Below are 16,829 nucleotides of genomic sequence, written 5' to 3'. Positions count from 1 at the left end.
CATGTCAGCATCAGTTTGAACATGAGGCTATAGCCAATATGCTTATCATCTACACTCTTACATGTAGGCTCTTTTATTTCTGTATATGAAAAAAATATTGAAAATGATTCCTAATGTTGGCCTCTCTGATCCAATTCGGATCGCAGTAATTGTTTGATATTGTGATTTTGTGTGATTTTACCTGTCTATTTGGACAACTTAAATCTATATAATTTCTATGCTCGTATATTGTTTGTACGGTTCTCGTGTTCTTCTTATTTCTTATTTTTATTTCTTGTGTGTTCTTGTTCTACCTTACGCTATTTTTAGTACTATATTGATATTGATTCCTGAATTGTTGGGTTTAGAGATTTCAAGAAATGCATTTCACTGTACTTGTGCATGTAACATTAAAACTTGAAACTTCTTCTTGTACAACTATTATCTTTACTTGTTCATGACAATGCGACTTGAGCCCTGGTCATGGAAATACATGTGCTGAAAACACATTTGTGCCCTATTTAAAATAAGACAAAGAACACGCTATGAAGGAAAAATCCTGGAGTTTTGGTGAACGTACAGCCAACAAGCGCAAAAATAATATTGTGATATTGTCAAAACTATATGACTAATGTTAAAAAATGATATCCCAATACATTACCAGTAAAAAGTATAGACATACCTACTCATTGCAGGGTTTTTCTATATTTTTATAATTTTCTACTGAGTAGAATAATAGTGAAGACATCAATACGATGAAATGACACACATGGAATCATGTAATTACCAAAAAAGTGTTAATCAAATTTTACTCCATACTTTTTCCCTTACACCCAAAAGTACTTGTTACGTTTTTTTATGCTTAGCAGAACAGGAAAATGGTCCAATTCACGCACTAATTAAGAGAACATCCCTGGTAATCCCTACTGCCTCTGATCTGGGGGACTCAGACTCAAGAAACACAAATGTGTCATTTGTAAATTATGTCTGAGTGTTGGAGTGTGCCCTGGCTATCTGTAAATTAAAAAGATCTGCTTAATGTAAGGAATTTGATGTAAGGAATTTGAAACAATTTGTACTTTTACTTTTGATACTTAAGTATATTTTATCAATTACATTTACTTTTGATACTTAAGTATATTTAAAACAAAAGTATTTTACTTGGTGATTTTCACTTTTACTTTAGTTATTTTCTTTTAAGGTATGTTTACATTTACTGACAATTGGGTACTTTTTCCACCACCAGTGAGACGCAGAGTAGGTGTACGTATTTTTTCCCACCGTGAAGCATGGAGGAGGAGGTGTGATGGTGTGGGGGTGCTTTGGTTGTGACACTGTCTGGAACTGCTTGGCATCCAACACCAAGTAGCTACAGAGGGTAGTGAGGACAGCCCAGTACATGACTGGGGCCGGGCCGACTGCCATCCAGGACCTCAATACCAGGCGGTATCAGAAGAAGGTCCTAATTGTCAAAGACTACAGTCATTCAAGTCATAGACTGTTCTCTCTGCTACCGCACGGCATGCGGTACCAATGCACCAAGTTTGGAACCAGCAAGACCCTGAACAGATTCTACCCCCAAGCCATAAGACTGCTAAAGAGTTAGTCCAGGTAGCAATTTGGTTAATTATTTAACTATCTGCATTGACCCTTTTTGCACAAAGTTCTTTGAGTCATCACTGCTGTTTACTGTCACTTTATTAGTTAGTTATATGTACAGGTATCTACCTCAATGACCTGTATGGCAGGGTAGTCTAGTGGTTAGAGCGTTAGACTAGTAACCGGAAGGTTGCAAGTTCAAACCCCAAAGCTGACAAGGTACACATGTGTTGTTTTGCCCCTGAACAGGCAGTTAACCCACTGTTCCCAGGCCGTCATTGAAAATAAGAATTTGTTCTTAACTGACTTGCCTGGTTAAATAAAGGAAAAATAAAAAAATAAAAAACCCTGCACATTGACTCGGTATTGGTACCCCTTGTATATAGCCAAGTTATCATTACTCATTGTGTATCTATTATTACTTTTATTATTACGTGTTTAACTTTTCTATTATTTCTCTATTTTCTTTCTCTCTGCATTGTTGGGAAGGGCCCATAATTTAGCATTTCACTGTTAGTCCACACCTGTTGTTTACGAAGCATGTGACCAATAAATTACATTTTTATTTTATTTGAAAACAAGTGTTTTCTTTTTTTATGTTACAGTAAGCAACAGGTACCTATACCAAAAATTGCAGAAGATACTATACACAAAAAAGTCAGAAGACTTGTTTCCATTGTGGTGCTTTATAACTGGTCACGATGGCAACACCCACCCGTAACACGCGCTCCAGCAGGTGTATCTCACTGATCATCCCTAAAGCCAACACCTCATTTGGCCGCCTTTCATTCCAGTTATTTGCTGCCTGTGACTGGAACGAATTGCAAAAATCGCTGAAGTTGGAGACTTTTATCTCCCTCACCAACTTCAAACATCTGCTATCTGAGCAGCTAACCTATCGCTGCAGCTGTACATAGTCTATCGGTAAATAGCCCACCCAATTTACCTACCTCATCCCCATACTGTTTATATTTATTTACTTTTCTGCTCTTTTGCACACCAGTATCTCTACCTGTACATGACCATCTGATAATTTATCACTCCAGTGTTAATCTGCAAAATTGTAATTATTCGCCTACCTCCTCATGCATTTTGCACACAATGTATATAGACTCTCTTTTTTTTCTTTTTTTTTCTACTGTGTTATTGACTTGTTAATTGTTTACTCCATGTGTAACTGTGTTGTCTGTTCACACTGCTATGCTTTATCTTGGCCAGGTCGCAGTTGCAAATGAGTACATGTTCTCAACTTAGCCTACCTGGTTAAATAAAGGTGAAATAAAAAAATAAAAAAGTGCTTTATAAGGAATAGGGTGTAGTTTGGGACTTTAAATATCCTTTCAGGTTGCTTTTCTCCACGCATTTTGCAGGACTCATACCAGCCAACAATACTGAAGAAAACAGCTTTCCAATCCGAAGACCTTCGTTTATATGTGTATTTTTGAAACCTGTGCCAACCTATTGCACAAAGAGAAAATGAGACAAATACGAATCACTAAGCTAACAGTTCTGTGGGTCTTTAACGGCTTTGGAAAGTCAATAGAATGTGAATACAAGATGATAACTGCTTTGAATTAGCATAATCATGCTACATTAATTCAGAAATATTTCCATAGAATTTCATTCAGTATTGAAGGTCATTCAGTATACTTTTGAGTCAGCGTTGCTCACAGATTCCCATTCAGCACTACAGGCATCAACTACAAGTCAGGAAAGAAAGAAATACTTGAAAAATATCTTATGCTGTTTGAGACGGTTGCGTTGCACAGTGGCATGACGAGTGTGGAAAAGAACAAATTGAATGCCAGTGAGTAAGATGCATTTGTATGTAAAATTGGCGAGACTGTTCAGAGAGCGAGCCAGGCAGACAGCCATGCAAGTAATCATCTAGCAAATCCGCTTGTGTCTCACGCACTGCACTGCACAATGATGCGTAGGGCCAGGCCGCTGCTATTGTCTCTGAGCACTGGTCCACATGAATAACCCTGCGTGTGTCCACATTAGCACGGGTCACCTCCCATAAGTATCATCTCTGAAGAAACAGCAGCCGAAGCATATTCGGCAAATAACTTTCACTTCCGCAAAAGCTCACCACCTCTTTCTCCCTACTAGGTCTCTCAATCATTCTCTCCATCTAAAAAAAACAATCTCCCTCTCTCTACCTTCTTGGCACACTTTCCATCATTCCACCGGCACCCCCTGTTCTCCATCACTACTCACCACCCCTTTCTCTCAATACTGTTTCCGCACTTTGCCTCTCCTCCATCTTCTTCCATCTCTATTTGTCTCCCTCTGTGTGTTTCTCTCTCTCTCTCTCTCCCTCTCCCCCAGTCGTTTTCCCGTATATATCTCACTGAAAACATCAGAAACCTCAACAGCAGGGGTGTTGGGGCTCCCCTCTCCACCACCACACAGCGCCACCTCTAAATTGCTGGTCCTCCACCCACACAGCCTCAGTGGTTAATGAGCCGGTTGAGTAAGACAGCAGCTCCGTTCCACATTGATCATGAGGAGCCCCCCGCCTCTTACTCTCAGGGAAGCTATTTGTCAAGGTGATAATTTATTTTGTAACACCATTTATGGTGAGCCAACCAGGCACGAAGGGATGCGCTGAAAGTGTTTTTTTGTCTTAATTTGGTTCAGGTCCTAACAGACTCAATTTCAGGTCTTAAATCAGGGTCACAACATCTGGTACTATGAACACACATAGAGCAATAACTCACTGAGGTTCCACCGGTGAAGAAATACCTTTCAACTTTTTAAGGGGGCCGATTTTACAGTAAGGTTGCCACATTTTCACCACAGGTTCCTTGCTATTCCCTCCTACGCCTGTACAAAGGACTGGCAGCTTTTGTTCCCCGATCTCCTGCTAAGTTAAGATCCTTAGCAGCTACACTGGGAGTGAGTGAAAGCCACACTATTGTTTTGATCATGTTGACACAGAACATCCAATTAAGAGGCTACGGTCTGTGGCAGCTTCCCAAATGGCACCCTATCCCATACATAGTGGACTACTTGTCAAGAGTCCACAGGGAATAGGCTGCCATTTAGGACTTAATCTGTGTCAGTGGCAAGGCCAATACCTGATAGGAGAAGAAAGGAGTGCGGGCCGCCAGAGGAGAAGCGACTTCTTCGTGGCATTTCCCCCACTGGTCCCATGCACTCCTCAAGATGTTCCACATCTCCCCTCTCTAATTGGCAGGTGGCCTCAGATGCAAGATGATTTAATGGCCTGCGTGTGATTTTTTCTGCCTCAGTCAGCCATTAGCAGGGACATCTGTAACATGTTGGCTTGGGTACGCCGCTGCGAGTGAAAGCTTAGAGCAACTCTTTCTAATGGAGATGGAAGCAGGTAGCTAACGGTGCTGCAACTCCGACGGTTGCAATCATGGTACTTCTTCGAGGTATAAAAATATGAAATAACACATATGGAATCATGTAGTAACCAGAAAAGTGTTGTCACACCCTGACCATAGTTTTCTTTGTATGTTTCTATGTTTTGTTTGGTCAGGTTGTGATCTGAGTGGGCATTCTATGTTGGATGTCTAGTTTGTCTGTTTCTGTGTTTGGGCCTGATATGGTTCTCAATCAGAGGCAGGTGTTAGTCATTGTCTCTGATTGGGAACCATATTTAGGTAGCCTGTTTTGTGTTGGGTTTTGTGGGTGGCTGTTTCCTGTCTTTGTGTTTGTTGCACCAGATAGGGCTGTTTCGGTGTTGCCACGTTTATTGTTTTGTATTATGTTCATGTTGAGTTTTCCTATTATTAAAAAAACATGAACAATAACCACGCTGCATTTTGGTCCGCCTCTCCTTCCCAGGAGGAAAGCCGTTACAAGTGTAATACAAATCAAAACATATGTTATATTTGAGAATCTTCAAACTAGCCACCCTTTGCCTTGATGACAGCTTTGCACACTCTTGGCATTCTCTTAACCAGCTTCATGAGGTAGTCACCTGGAATGCATTTCAATTAACAGGTGTAACTTCTTAATGCGTTTGAGCCAATCGGTTGTGTTGTGACAAGGTTGGGGTGGTATACTGAAAATAGCCCTAATTTTGAGAACTTTCAAGTTTCTTCAAGAGCACTCGCAAAAACCATCAAGTGCTATGATGAAACTGGCTCTCATGAGGACCGGCATAGGAAAGGAAGACACAGAGTTACCTCTGCCTTGTTAAAAGTTAATTTGTGGAATTTCTTTCCTTCTTAATGCATTTGAACCAGTTGTGTTGTGACAAGGTAGTATACTGAAAATAGCCATATTTGGTCAAATACCAACTCCATATTATGGAAAGAACAGCTTAAATAAGCAAAGAGAAACGACAGTCCATCATTACTTTAAGACATGAAGGTCAGTCAATTCGGAAAATTTCAAGAACTTTGAAAGTTCCTTCAAGTGCAGTCACAAAAACCAACAAGCGCTATGATGAAACTCTCTCATGAGGACCGACACAGGAAAGGTAGACACAGAGTTACCTCTGCTGCAGAGGATAAATTAATTAGAGTTAACTGCACCTCAGATTGCAGCCGAAATAAATGCTTCACAGAGTTCAAGTAACTGACACATTTCAACATCAACTGTTCAGAGGAGACTGTGTGAATCAGGCCTTCATGGTAAAATTGCTGTAAAGAAACCACTACTAAAGGACACAAATAAGAAGGAGATACTTGCTTGGGCTAAGAAACACGAACAATGGACATTAGAATGGTGAAAATCTGTCCTTTGGTCTGACGAGTCAAAATGTTTGATTTTTGGTTCCAACCGCTGTGTCTTCGTGAGATGCAGTGATGTAAAGTACTTAAATAAAATGTACCCACTACACATGAATCTAAGTAGGAATTAAATTAGACTATATACATATGGACGAGCAATGTCAGAGCGGAGTGGACTAAGGTACAGTAGAATAGTATAGAATGCAGTATATACTGTACATATGAGATGAGTTGCACAGTGTATGTATATGAGATGAGTAATGCAAGATATGTAAACATTATTAAGTGAATGAGATACTGTAGAATAGTATAGAAAACAGTATGTACATATGAGATGAGTAATGCCAGATTTGTAAACATTAAGTGACTAAGATACCGTAGAATAGTATAGAATACAGTATATACTATACATATGAGCTGAGTACTGCAAGATATGTAAACATTATTAAAGTGACTTGTCTTCCATTCCTTAAAGTGGCAAGTTTTTTCTAGTCTATGCCTATAGGCAGCAGCCTCTAATGTGCTAGTGATGGCTGTTTAACAGTAAGATGGTCTTAAGATAGAAGCTGTTTTTCAATCTCTTAGTCCCAGCTTTGATGCACCTGTACAGGCCTCGCCTTCTTGATGATAGCGGGGTGAACAGGCAGTGGCTCGGGTGGTTGATGTCCTTGACTATCTTATTGGCCTTCCTGTGATATCGTGTGCTGTAGGTGTCCTGGAGGGCGGGTAGTATGCTCCCAGTATTGCGTTGGGCAGACCGCACCACCTTCTACAGAGCCTTGCGGTTGGGTGCTGTGCAAGTTTGTGAGGGTTTTAGATGACAAGCCAAATTTCTTTAGCCTCCTCAGGTTGAAGAGGTTCTGTTGTGCCTTCTTCGCTACACTGTCTGTGTGACTGGTTCATTTCAGTTTGTCAGTGATGTGTACGCCAAGGAACTTGAAGCTTTCCACCTTCTCCACTGCTGTCCCATCGATGTAGATAGGGGGGTGCACCCTCTAATGTTCCTGAAGTCCACAATCATCTCTTTGTTTGGTTGACGTTGAGTGAGAGGTTGTTTTCCAGGCACCACATTCCCAGAGCCCTCATCTCCTCCCTACAGGCTGTCTCATCATCATTGGTAATCAAGCCTACTACTGTTGTGTGGTCTGCAAACTTGATGATTAAGTTGGAGGTGTGCTTGGCCACGCAGTCATGGGTGAACAGGGAGTACAGGAGGGGGCTGTGCATGCACCCTTATGGGGCCCTAGTGTTGGGGATCAGCGGAGTGGACACAATGTTTCCTACCTTCACCAGCTGGGGTCGGTCCGTCAGGAAGTCCAGGACCCAGTTGCACAGGGTGGGGTTCAGACCCAGGGCTTCAAGCTTAGTGATGAGCTTGGAGGGTACTATGGTGTTGAATGCTGAGCTATAGTCAATAAACAGCATTCTTACATAGGTATTCTTCTTGTGTAGATGGGATAGGGCAGTATGCAGAGTGATGGCGATTGCATCGTCTGTGGATCTATTGGGGCGGTAAGTAAATTGAAGTGGGTCTAGGGTGGCAGGTAAGGTAGATGTGATATGAGCCTTGACTAGTCTCTCAAAGCACTTCATGATGACAGAGGCTAGTGCTACGGGTGATAGTCATTAAGTTCAGTTACCTTTATCTTCTTGGGTACAGGAACAATGGTGGCCATCTTGAAGCATGTGGGGACAGCAGACTGGGATAGGGAGATTGAATATGCCCGTAAACACACCAGCCAGCTGGTCTGTGCATGCTCTGAGGATTGTGGCTAGGGATGCTGTCTGGGCCGGCAGCCTTGAGAGGGTTAAGACGTTTAAATGTTTTACTCATGTCCGCCACAGAGAAGGAGAGCCCACAGTCCTTGGTAAGCGGGCCGCGTCGGTGGCACTGTGTTATCCTCAAAGCGTGCAAAGAATGTTTTTTGCCTGCCAGGAACCAAGACGTTGGTCTCGGTGACGTGGCTGGTTTTCCTTTTGTAGTCCGTGATTATCTGTAGTCCCTGCCACATACGTCTTGTGTCTGAGCCGTTTAGCTTCTTTGATTGCATTGCGGAGTGAGTAACTACACTGTTTATATTCTTCCATGTTCCCAGTCACCTTGCCATGGTTAAATGTGGTGGTTCGCGCTTTCAGTTTCGTGCAAATGCTACCATCTATCTACGGCTTCTGATTAGGGATGTAAGAATATTTTGAAGAGAAATACACAACGCAGAGGACGAGAAGTCAATAGAGTATTAACGGTCAGTAGGGAATGATCAATGGAAATAGTGGTTTTTACAAAACAATATCCCATTAGCAAGGAAGCTATGGATGCTACTACAGTAGTGATTAAAGATTCTGCCGACATGCTGCTCATACTCTTTTGACAATGAATGGAGCTGCACAGGTCACAGCTGCTCATTGGAACAAATGGTTAGCTGTGTTGGAGGCTCCTAACATCATCATACCATGTAATCCTGCTACTCTGATGCTTCCTCCAGATACCACATTGCTTGAACATGACTGTTTTGAGTTGGTTTTGGATCAGCTCTCTGATGGGTTTACTAAGAGTCATCTGTTGGAAAACCCTGAGTTTATCCTATACACAGACGGTTCAAGCATTGCGGAGGGGGGTGTGAGGAAGGCACGCTGGGCAGTTACTACAATACTACAATAGTAGGGGAAGCAGACAGACAAGTAAAATAGGCGTGGGGAATAACTCCCGTGGGGGGACATGACGTAGTACCAGGACAGTGGGTGATGGTAAAAAAAAAAAATGTAACAGACACATTAAGGCCAAAGTGGGAAGGTATTTATCAAGTTTTGCTCATAATGAGGTCAGCAGTGAAAGTCCAGTGAAAATCACGATGGATACATGTCACTCATTGGAAGGTTGGCCATTTTGATGGCAAAGCGGAGCCTGGAGAATAAAGAACTGATTGGTTAGCAATAGGGGGTCAATCTCGGGTGAAGAAGCATAGTAAGATGATCAGAACCTGATAAACTTCTATGTTGTACACCGCAGGGATATCTAGGTGAAATGTCCAACGTTTTCCTGAAAATCACAAAAAAATCTATGTGAAATATTAATTTCTCCTGAAACCAGGACATGTTACTTTCACTTTTTTTATTCCTTCGTTACAGGTTATGAGAATCTACCATCTGAAGCAGAAGCTATATTCCTTGACCCAAGGACTGTACTTGAAATTATATAAGATCACCAGTGAAGTGTCATTAGAGAAGTCCTTATCAACCAGTGGAACGGAAGAAGAATTCCTCACTACTGGCAGACTGTCAGAACATAGTTTGAAATAGTTATCTATGTGGGACTGATACCAGTGTGGAAGAGCTGGTCACTTTCAAAGGACTTAGTGAATGATTAACTTGCCAAGAGGACGATTGAATATTGTTGTCTTGTAGACAATTCTTTTTTTTGTGAGTTTCCTCCTAATACAAGATGTGGTAGGAATCGTACGGGACATCATTATTACACCTGTTAATACTTATTTTCTATAACTTTGTTTGAAATCTATTTCTTATTACAACAGCAAGTAAAATATGCCCTTTGTGTTTTATTGAAATGCAAGGTGTTTAATGTGAATCATTTTATGCTTACTGCTAATGTTTTTTATACTTTCTATTTTTTCATGCTTTTTATTGTTTTCTAAAAATATATTTTAAGTATATTTATTTTTTAAATGGTCTAGAGGGGAGTGTAAGAATATTTTGAAGATAAGAACACAACGCAGAGGACAAGGAGTCAATAGTGTACTAACGTGTCACATTCTGACCTTTATTTTCTTTGTTTTGTCTTTATTTAGTATGTTCAGGGCGTGAGTTGGGGTGGGCAGTCTATGTTTGTTTTTCTATGTTTGGTTTCTGTTTCGGCCTAGTATGGTTCTCAATCAGAGGCAGGTGTCGTTTAGTTGTCTCTGATTGAGAATCATACTTAGGTAGCCTGGGTTTCACGGTTGGTTTGTGGGTGTTTGTTTCCGTGTGAGTGTTTGTTGCCACACGGTACTGTTTCGGTTTTCGTTCATGTTCACGTTTATTGTTTTGTATTTCATAGTGTGGCGAGGAGGAGGAATGCCGTTACATAACGGTCAATAGGGAATGATCAATGGAAATAGTGTTTTTTCTGTAATAAGAGATTAATGATCAATGGGTCAGAGACATGAGAGGAATTTCATTCCGGGACTCATAGCTACATGGCAAGTTCTCATTGGTCCAAATTGTTTATACATTGAACCTGAAATCGGATACTTCTTATTTGGCCATTGGCCCAGTTTTATTGCAAGGAAAACGAATTGGTCAACCACAGGCTAGGGCTGGGTTTTGAAGTACATCCTGTCCCTTTGTTCTGTGGAAAGAATCACAGGAGAGAATCACTGAGGACAGGGGAGAATGAACATCTGACTCTCAGCAAATAGCTCCTCTTTGAATAAAACTATTTTTCTCCCCCTGATTTGCTTTGGGGTCTGTGTTATTGAAGAGTAACATCAACTGCTAACAGGGTAGATTTTAATAGTCACAGTGGGTACTACATCTCCTATCAACCATAGCATTCTGCAGCAATACGCCATCCCATCTGGTTTACACTTAGTGGGACTATCATTTGTTTTTCAACAGGACAATGACCCAAAACACACCTGATGAGGGCTATTTGACCAAGGAGAGTGATAGAGTGCTGCATTAGATGACCTGGCCTCCACAATCACCCGATCTCAACCCAATTGCGATAGTTTGGGATGAGCTGGTTGAGAGAATGCCAAGAGTGTGCAAAGCTGTCATCAAGGTAAAGGGTGGCTACTTTGAAGAATCTCAAATATAAGATATACTTTGATTTGTTTAACACTTTTTTTGGTTACTACATGATACCATATGTGTTATTTCATAGTTTTGATGTCTTCACTATTATTCTTCAATGTAGAAAATAGTTTAAAATATAGAAAAACCCTTGAATGTGAAGGTGTGTCCAAGCTTTCGACTGGTACTGTATATATCCCAATTCCCCAGGGCAGGTATTGGGGACATTGCTCTGTGTTGGGTGCCGTCTTTCGGATGGGACGTTAAACGGGTGTCTTGCCTCTTTGTTGACAATAAAGATACCATGGCACTTATTGTAAGAGTAGAGGGGTAAACCCGTGTCCTTGCTAAATTATGACCATCATGACCACCTAATCATCCCCAGCTTCCAATTGGCTCATTCATCCCCCCTCCTCTCCCCTGTAACTATTCTCCAGGTCTTCGCGGTAAATGAGAATGTATTTTCAGTCAGCTTACCTGGCCAAATAAGAGGTAAATGTGAATTTTTCATCCAGATAAAACCCACAGCAAGCTGTTTTCATGGCCTTAGCACAAACAGCTTGGTTTTCATGTGATCCCATTTTTCACAGCTGGATTTTTTTTCTGTAGCCATCTGGGCTGAATGCTTCGCTCAAGGGTACAACCAACAACGAGGCCTCATCACCCAGAGTTCAGCCCTGAAAGCCCCTGGTCCCTTGCCCTCTGCCCTGGCCTCGGCTCCTCCCTGTTCCCCCTGAGGTAGTATCTAATTCTGAGGTGGGTAAGTGAGGCCTGCAGCAGGATGTGGACAGCGGTTGCATCCCAAATAGCACCTTATTCCCTATATAGTGCACAACGTTTGACCAGGGTCCATAGTGCTTTGTTTACAAGTAGTGTACTATATAAGGAATAGGGTGCCATTTGAGATGAACCAATGATGCTGAAGTGGCCTAAAGCCTACGGCCTATAAGGCTTGATCGCTTATCAGTATTCCTGCCATAGCCTCTGTGGATTTGTCTGCTACCTGCAAACTGGGTCAATTTTTGCATTATTTTACAGATTCTTATCTCAATGTGGAGGAGGGGATTTTTTTTTTTTTACAAACACACACATCGCCCCACACAGATACACGTATTATCATTAGAATATATTAAAATGAAAATATATTGATATAAGTGTTATATTAAGGTGCTGATGTGCCAAGACTTGATGAATGATTATCCCGTACAATGCCTGGGCGTACTCCTCACGCTGTGCAAGTCATAGAACACACACCAAATGAATAATTAACAATGATAGATAATACTAATACAGAATGTGACACGCACAAACCTGCAAAACCCTCACAACACTTTGAACATGTGCTGGTACTGCTAATGATTCTCTTTAAATATGCCTCCTCTATTGAGATTCAAACTGGCATACATAATTGCTATCACAACCAGGGCTAGTTGGAATTTGACTAGGTGTTCGTTTGCACTGTTGGTTCGGTACACCAGAGGTGATTGAGATACCTTGAGTATCCAGACATACCCAGACTGAGTTATATGAAATATTTCAGAATTATCATTCAGATGCATTCAAACAATTATATTGTATATATGTAATTATCTTTGATATTATCTTTCCATCTGAGTATATGTCCCAAATGGCACCCTATTCCCTATATATAGTGTACTTTTCACCAGAGCCCTGTAGTGCACTAGGTAATGCACTAGGTAATAGGGTGCAATTTGGGACTCAACCTGGGTTTTGGAGGTGAATGAGGAAACAAGAGCAGATGGGGGGGAGGGGGGGTAATGAGATGCACACAACAACAAAAAAGAAATTGATGGGGACAGGCTGGCCATGAGAGAGTAGAAAAATAAGGGAAAGAGGGAGGTAAATAACCAAGTATGAGCTAGAGAGAGGAGATACAGGAGATAGGCCAGTGTCTGAGGTGAATATAAATGGACAAAACGAAAAGGTGGGAAAGAGAGAGAGAGAGAGAGAGAGAGAGAGGGAGAGAGAGAGACAGAGAGAGAGAGAGAGAGAGAGAGAGAGAGAGAGGGAGAGAGGGAGAGAGGGAGAGAGAGAGAGAAAGTGAGCAAACAGCAGGGTGAGGGGAGAAGATAAAAGAATGTGAGAAAGATGGAGAACTAATGAGAGGACAAAGACACCAGATACCCCATCGATCTCTGCTGCAGAGGTATTGAGTTAGAGGTCTGGAGATGTTTACCTACAGTATAGTTACCTACTGTAGTAGGATTGTTATGACCAAGGAGAGATAGAAGAAGAATAGGAAGAGAGGGGCAGGTTTCTGGGGTGGTGTGTGTGTGTGTGGTGTGTGTGTGTATGTGCGTGTGTGTTTTGTTTCAAGGTTTCAAGTTTGGGGAAGCAAATTTTCACCATAGAAATGCACCTTTACCACAAAGAATTCCATGCATCCTCACATTTGCGGTCTTATGTCAGATAGCCTACTATTCCTATTTGTGATGATTAGATTGGCTAGTCATAATTTAGGCTAATAATATAACTCAATCACTGCTCGCAAAAAAAAATGCAGCGCGTAGTGGCGTAGAGTAGGCTAGATTATAGGCTATATCAGATAGCCTTTTGTTTCTTTGCAGGGGCAAAATGTGGCCTTTAATAAACACATTACATGCAATTCTACTACACTTCATATTACTGGAGACATTAGCAGAATCTTTTTTTAATATGACAAAAATGACAGGGTAGCCTACTCTGCTGACACTGACAAACAGATCAATAAAAACAATGTTTTCTTCAACCATTTAATAGGCCTAAGAAAAAGAGAGACGCAAATACAATATGACGTCCATCTAACCTGGAGGAGTAAATTATTGTTAAAAAACGAAATTTCAAGTGTCCCTGACCCAATAATAAAGACAGTGAATACGCACACTCATTAGTGCTGAGCGATTAACGGAAAAGTTGGTTATTTTTCATTTTTTAAACAACCATTTGACAAGACGTCAGTTCAATTATTTTGAATTCCATTTTGTAATTTTTTTTGTCTGTGATCTCGATGTGCAGTTTCTGCAAGAGATAAATCAGATCAAGCCTGAACTGTGTTATGTTGTAGTTTCAAACAGGCCAATATTCTACATATTTTAGCACTGAAAACATGGTAATTAACTACAATGACCATAATCCATTGCGCGCCCACTTACCTTAGTCCAGTCTGACTTAATGAAGCAATCAAATAAAACATATTTTATTAAAGTAATGTGAATAAATGATAGTTAAATAAGTGATATGCAGTAATGAGCAGTCACTACCATCATGGGACTTCTATTCATTGTATGAATTGTTACAGCATTCAACCCACATAAATCATAGTGCATTTAATGTCTAAAAAAATTGGGAAACCAACATTTTTTCATAATCTAACCGAAAACGAACCCACCTCAAAAAGCACTAATCACTACCGGAGATATGGCTGATACTCTCCGCTGGTGCCAATAAGATAGGCAGGTGTTCGCTCAATTAAGTTGAGCATTTTGATAACTAAAGACAGATTAGAGTCTTTCCACTGTCTTCAATTTACAGTAATAGCCATTTGCTTTCCAAACTATGTTATTCTGTGATTGTATTTAGAAATATTGCAAAATGCTTAGCTGGGTCTCTCTGCTTTTCATTGACAGTTTCAACTCAAGTATCATCTATTTGGTAATTGCCGAGCCCGCTGCCCAAATTGCGGCCCCTTTCGACTGTAGGCTGTGGTTTAAAACAACCCACAGCGTTTTTTCTTCAAAAACTAATGATCCTCTGTGGCCAAATCATGCTTTCTGGTGTAGTAGCCTATTTTGAATGATTGTATTTATTTATGTATAGACATTAGGATAATTAGGCTACATCATTTTGGCAACTTAATGCAATATGAAATAGCTTTCCCTAGCCTTATGGATGCACCACCTATGGGGGGGGGACAAAGAAAGCAGACAACATCGGAATGGATTGCAGTCAGATGGAGAGGATTGAGTGTTTGTGAGAGAGGGAGAGAGGGGAGGGGGTCATAGATGACAGATATGAGTCATTGTGGAGTAAGAGATGGACAGTGACAACTGAGTTGTCCACATTAATTAAATATTCATATAGAACACCAGGTACCTGCTTACATGGTGGAAAGGAACATTAAGGCAACACAATTGCCTGGTATTTGCTATAGTGTGTGTGTGTGTGCGTGTGTGTGTGTGTGTGTGTGTGTGTGTGTGTGTGTGTGTGTGTGTGTGTGTGTGTGTGTGTGTGTGTGTGTGTGTGTGTGTGTGTGTGTGCACGTGTGCGTGTTATTGGAAATAGGCAAATTCTGCAATGCACATTTTCGGGATGGGGGAATACAGCATTCATCACACACTTAACAATGATTTGTACATACATTCACCTGTATTCTCTAAAATAGTAACATTTAGTTAGGGGATGATCAATTCCTCATACTGACACCTGTCGTCGGTTTAGGTCCATAGCAACAAAGAAAACAAAGATAATAGTGTACTGTATTATACTTGTAGCCTACTTACTGTAAATTTGAGCTGTTCCAATAGACGGCATGTCGGTCGTTGGCTCGCGTCAGGTGCAAGTTTGTAAAGGCGAGCGCTATTAGACAGAGAGAAACCGTTGCGAGAGCCATAATCCCACTGTTCCTCGTTCTTTTTAGGCTACCTTCTTCGCTCTCAGTTTCCGCCGTCCCAAACAGTGGGTCTCTCACAACATCCCAGCGGTCAAAAACAACGCAGTTGAATAGTTTCCAGCAACCTTTGGGAAGGACAAATATGCGTACTTGGCTTGGTTTACGTGTTTTTCAACTCTAATTCCATTGCGCGAAGAATCCCTTTTGGGCATTCTCCCCAACCCTATTTGTACGTACTTTGCCTGCTGCGCACGTTGAAGTCACCGTGCTTTGAGTAGGCTATTACTTTTATGTTCCCTATTCCTCTCCACTGACCGAAAACAGTAGTGTAATAAGAATAAGTGATAAGGCAAATTAGGCTGCCACAACTGACAACTGTCCCATATTGAGCCGACAAGATGCTGCAATTCTCCTCAACATATCTCAATACTATATTTTCGTCTTGGTTGGTCAAGCACAGCACGCATTGAAGTTTCTCAAAATGTGTTCACATTATCCTTCTGTTGGTATTGTGTTCCCGTTTCGTTTTGACGATCATCTACTTTGTCATTTTAAATGAGCCTCAGCTCAGACTGTCAATTGAGACTTTGAGGTGTCTACCTTGCCTTGCTACCCAGACTCCTTGCTCCAGCCAAACGCCACGCCCACGGACGTTAGTTTAATCTCCGCAATGAAAGTATATACGTAAAGTATGCAGCGAACGACAGAGCAGCGGAAGAATTTAGTGGCTAGTTTCTATCCGCCGCCTCTTCCAAACCACCCACGCACTGCGCGCCAGTTTCCTACAATCCCGCCCTCTGATGGACAAGATGCGCTCACTCTGCCCAACCCCGCCATCACCGCGTGTGTGTGTGTGTGTGTGTGTGAAGAATAGGAAGAGAGGGGCAGGTTTCTGGGGTGTGTGTGTGTGTGTGTGTGTGTGTGTGTGTGTGTGTGTGTGTGTGTGTGTGTGTGTGTGTGTGTGTGAGAGAGAGAGAGTGTGTGTGTGAGTGTGAGTGTGAGTGTGATGCGGGCGTGTGTTTAATTTCCAATATTCAGAGAGATTTTAATTAACCTGTTTAATTTCGATGGTGGGTTTAAACACTATTAATTTCACTGTTTTAGGCATTACTGTGTTTGATTAACTATGCAAATTCTATAGG

The 16,829-nt window shown here is 41.3% G+C and overlaps 1 protein-coding gene across 1 annotated transcript in view; it reads right to left on the bottom strand.

The window, feature by feature from the left end:
* The window catches only part of LOC139372561 (ephrin-A3-like), an 88,414-nt gene extending 71,911 nt beyond the window's left edge, over positions 1 to 16,503 (bottom strand). Inside the window, exon 1 of the mRNA XM_071112302.1 lies at positions 15,578 to 16,503. Within this exon, the coding sequence (XP_070968403.1) occupies positions 15,578 to 15,687 (110 nt within the window). The 5' untranslated portion in view covers positions 15,688 to 16,503. The remainder of the gene's footprint in view (positions 1 to 15,577) is intronic.
* Between the last annotated feature and the right edge of the window lie 326 nt (positions 16,504 to 16,829).

The sequence above is a fragment of the Oncorhynchus clarkii genome, chromosome 18 (assembly GCF_045791955.1).
Source record: "Oncorhynchus clarkii lewisi isolate Uvic-CL-2024 chromosome 18, UVic_Ocla_1.0, whole genome shotgun sequence".
Classification (NCBI taxonomy): domain Eukaryota; kingdom Metazoa; phylum Chordata; class Actinopteri; order Salmoniformes; family Salmonidae; genus Oncorhynchus; species Oncorhynchus clarkii.
The sequence above is the reverse complement of the archived record's forward strand: the minus strand, read 5'-3'. Positions and strand labels throughout refer to the sequence as shown.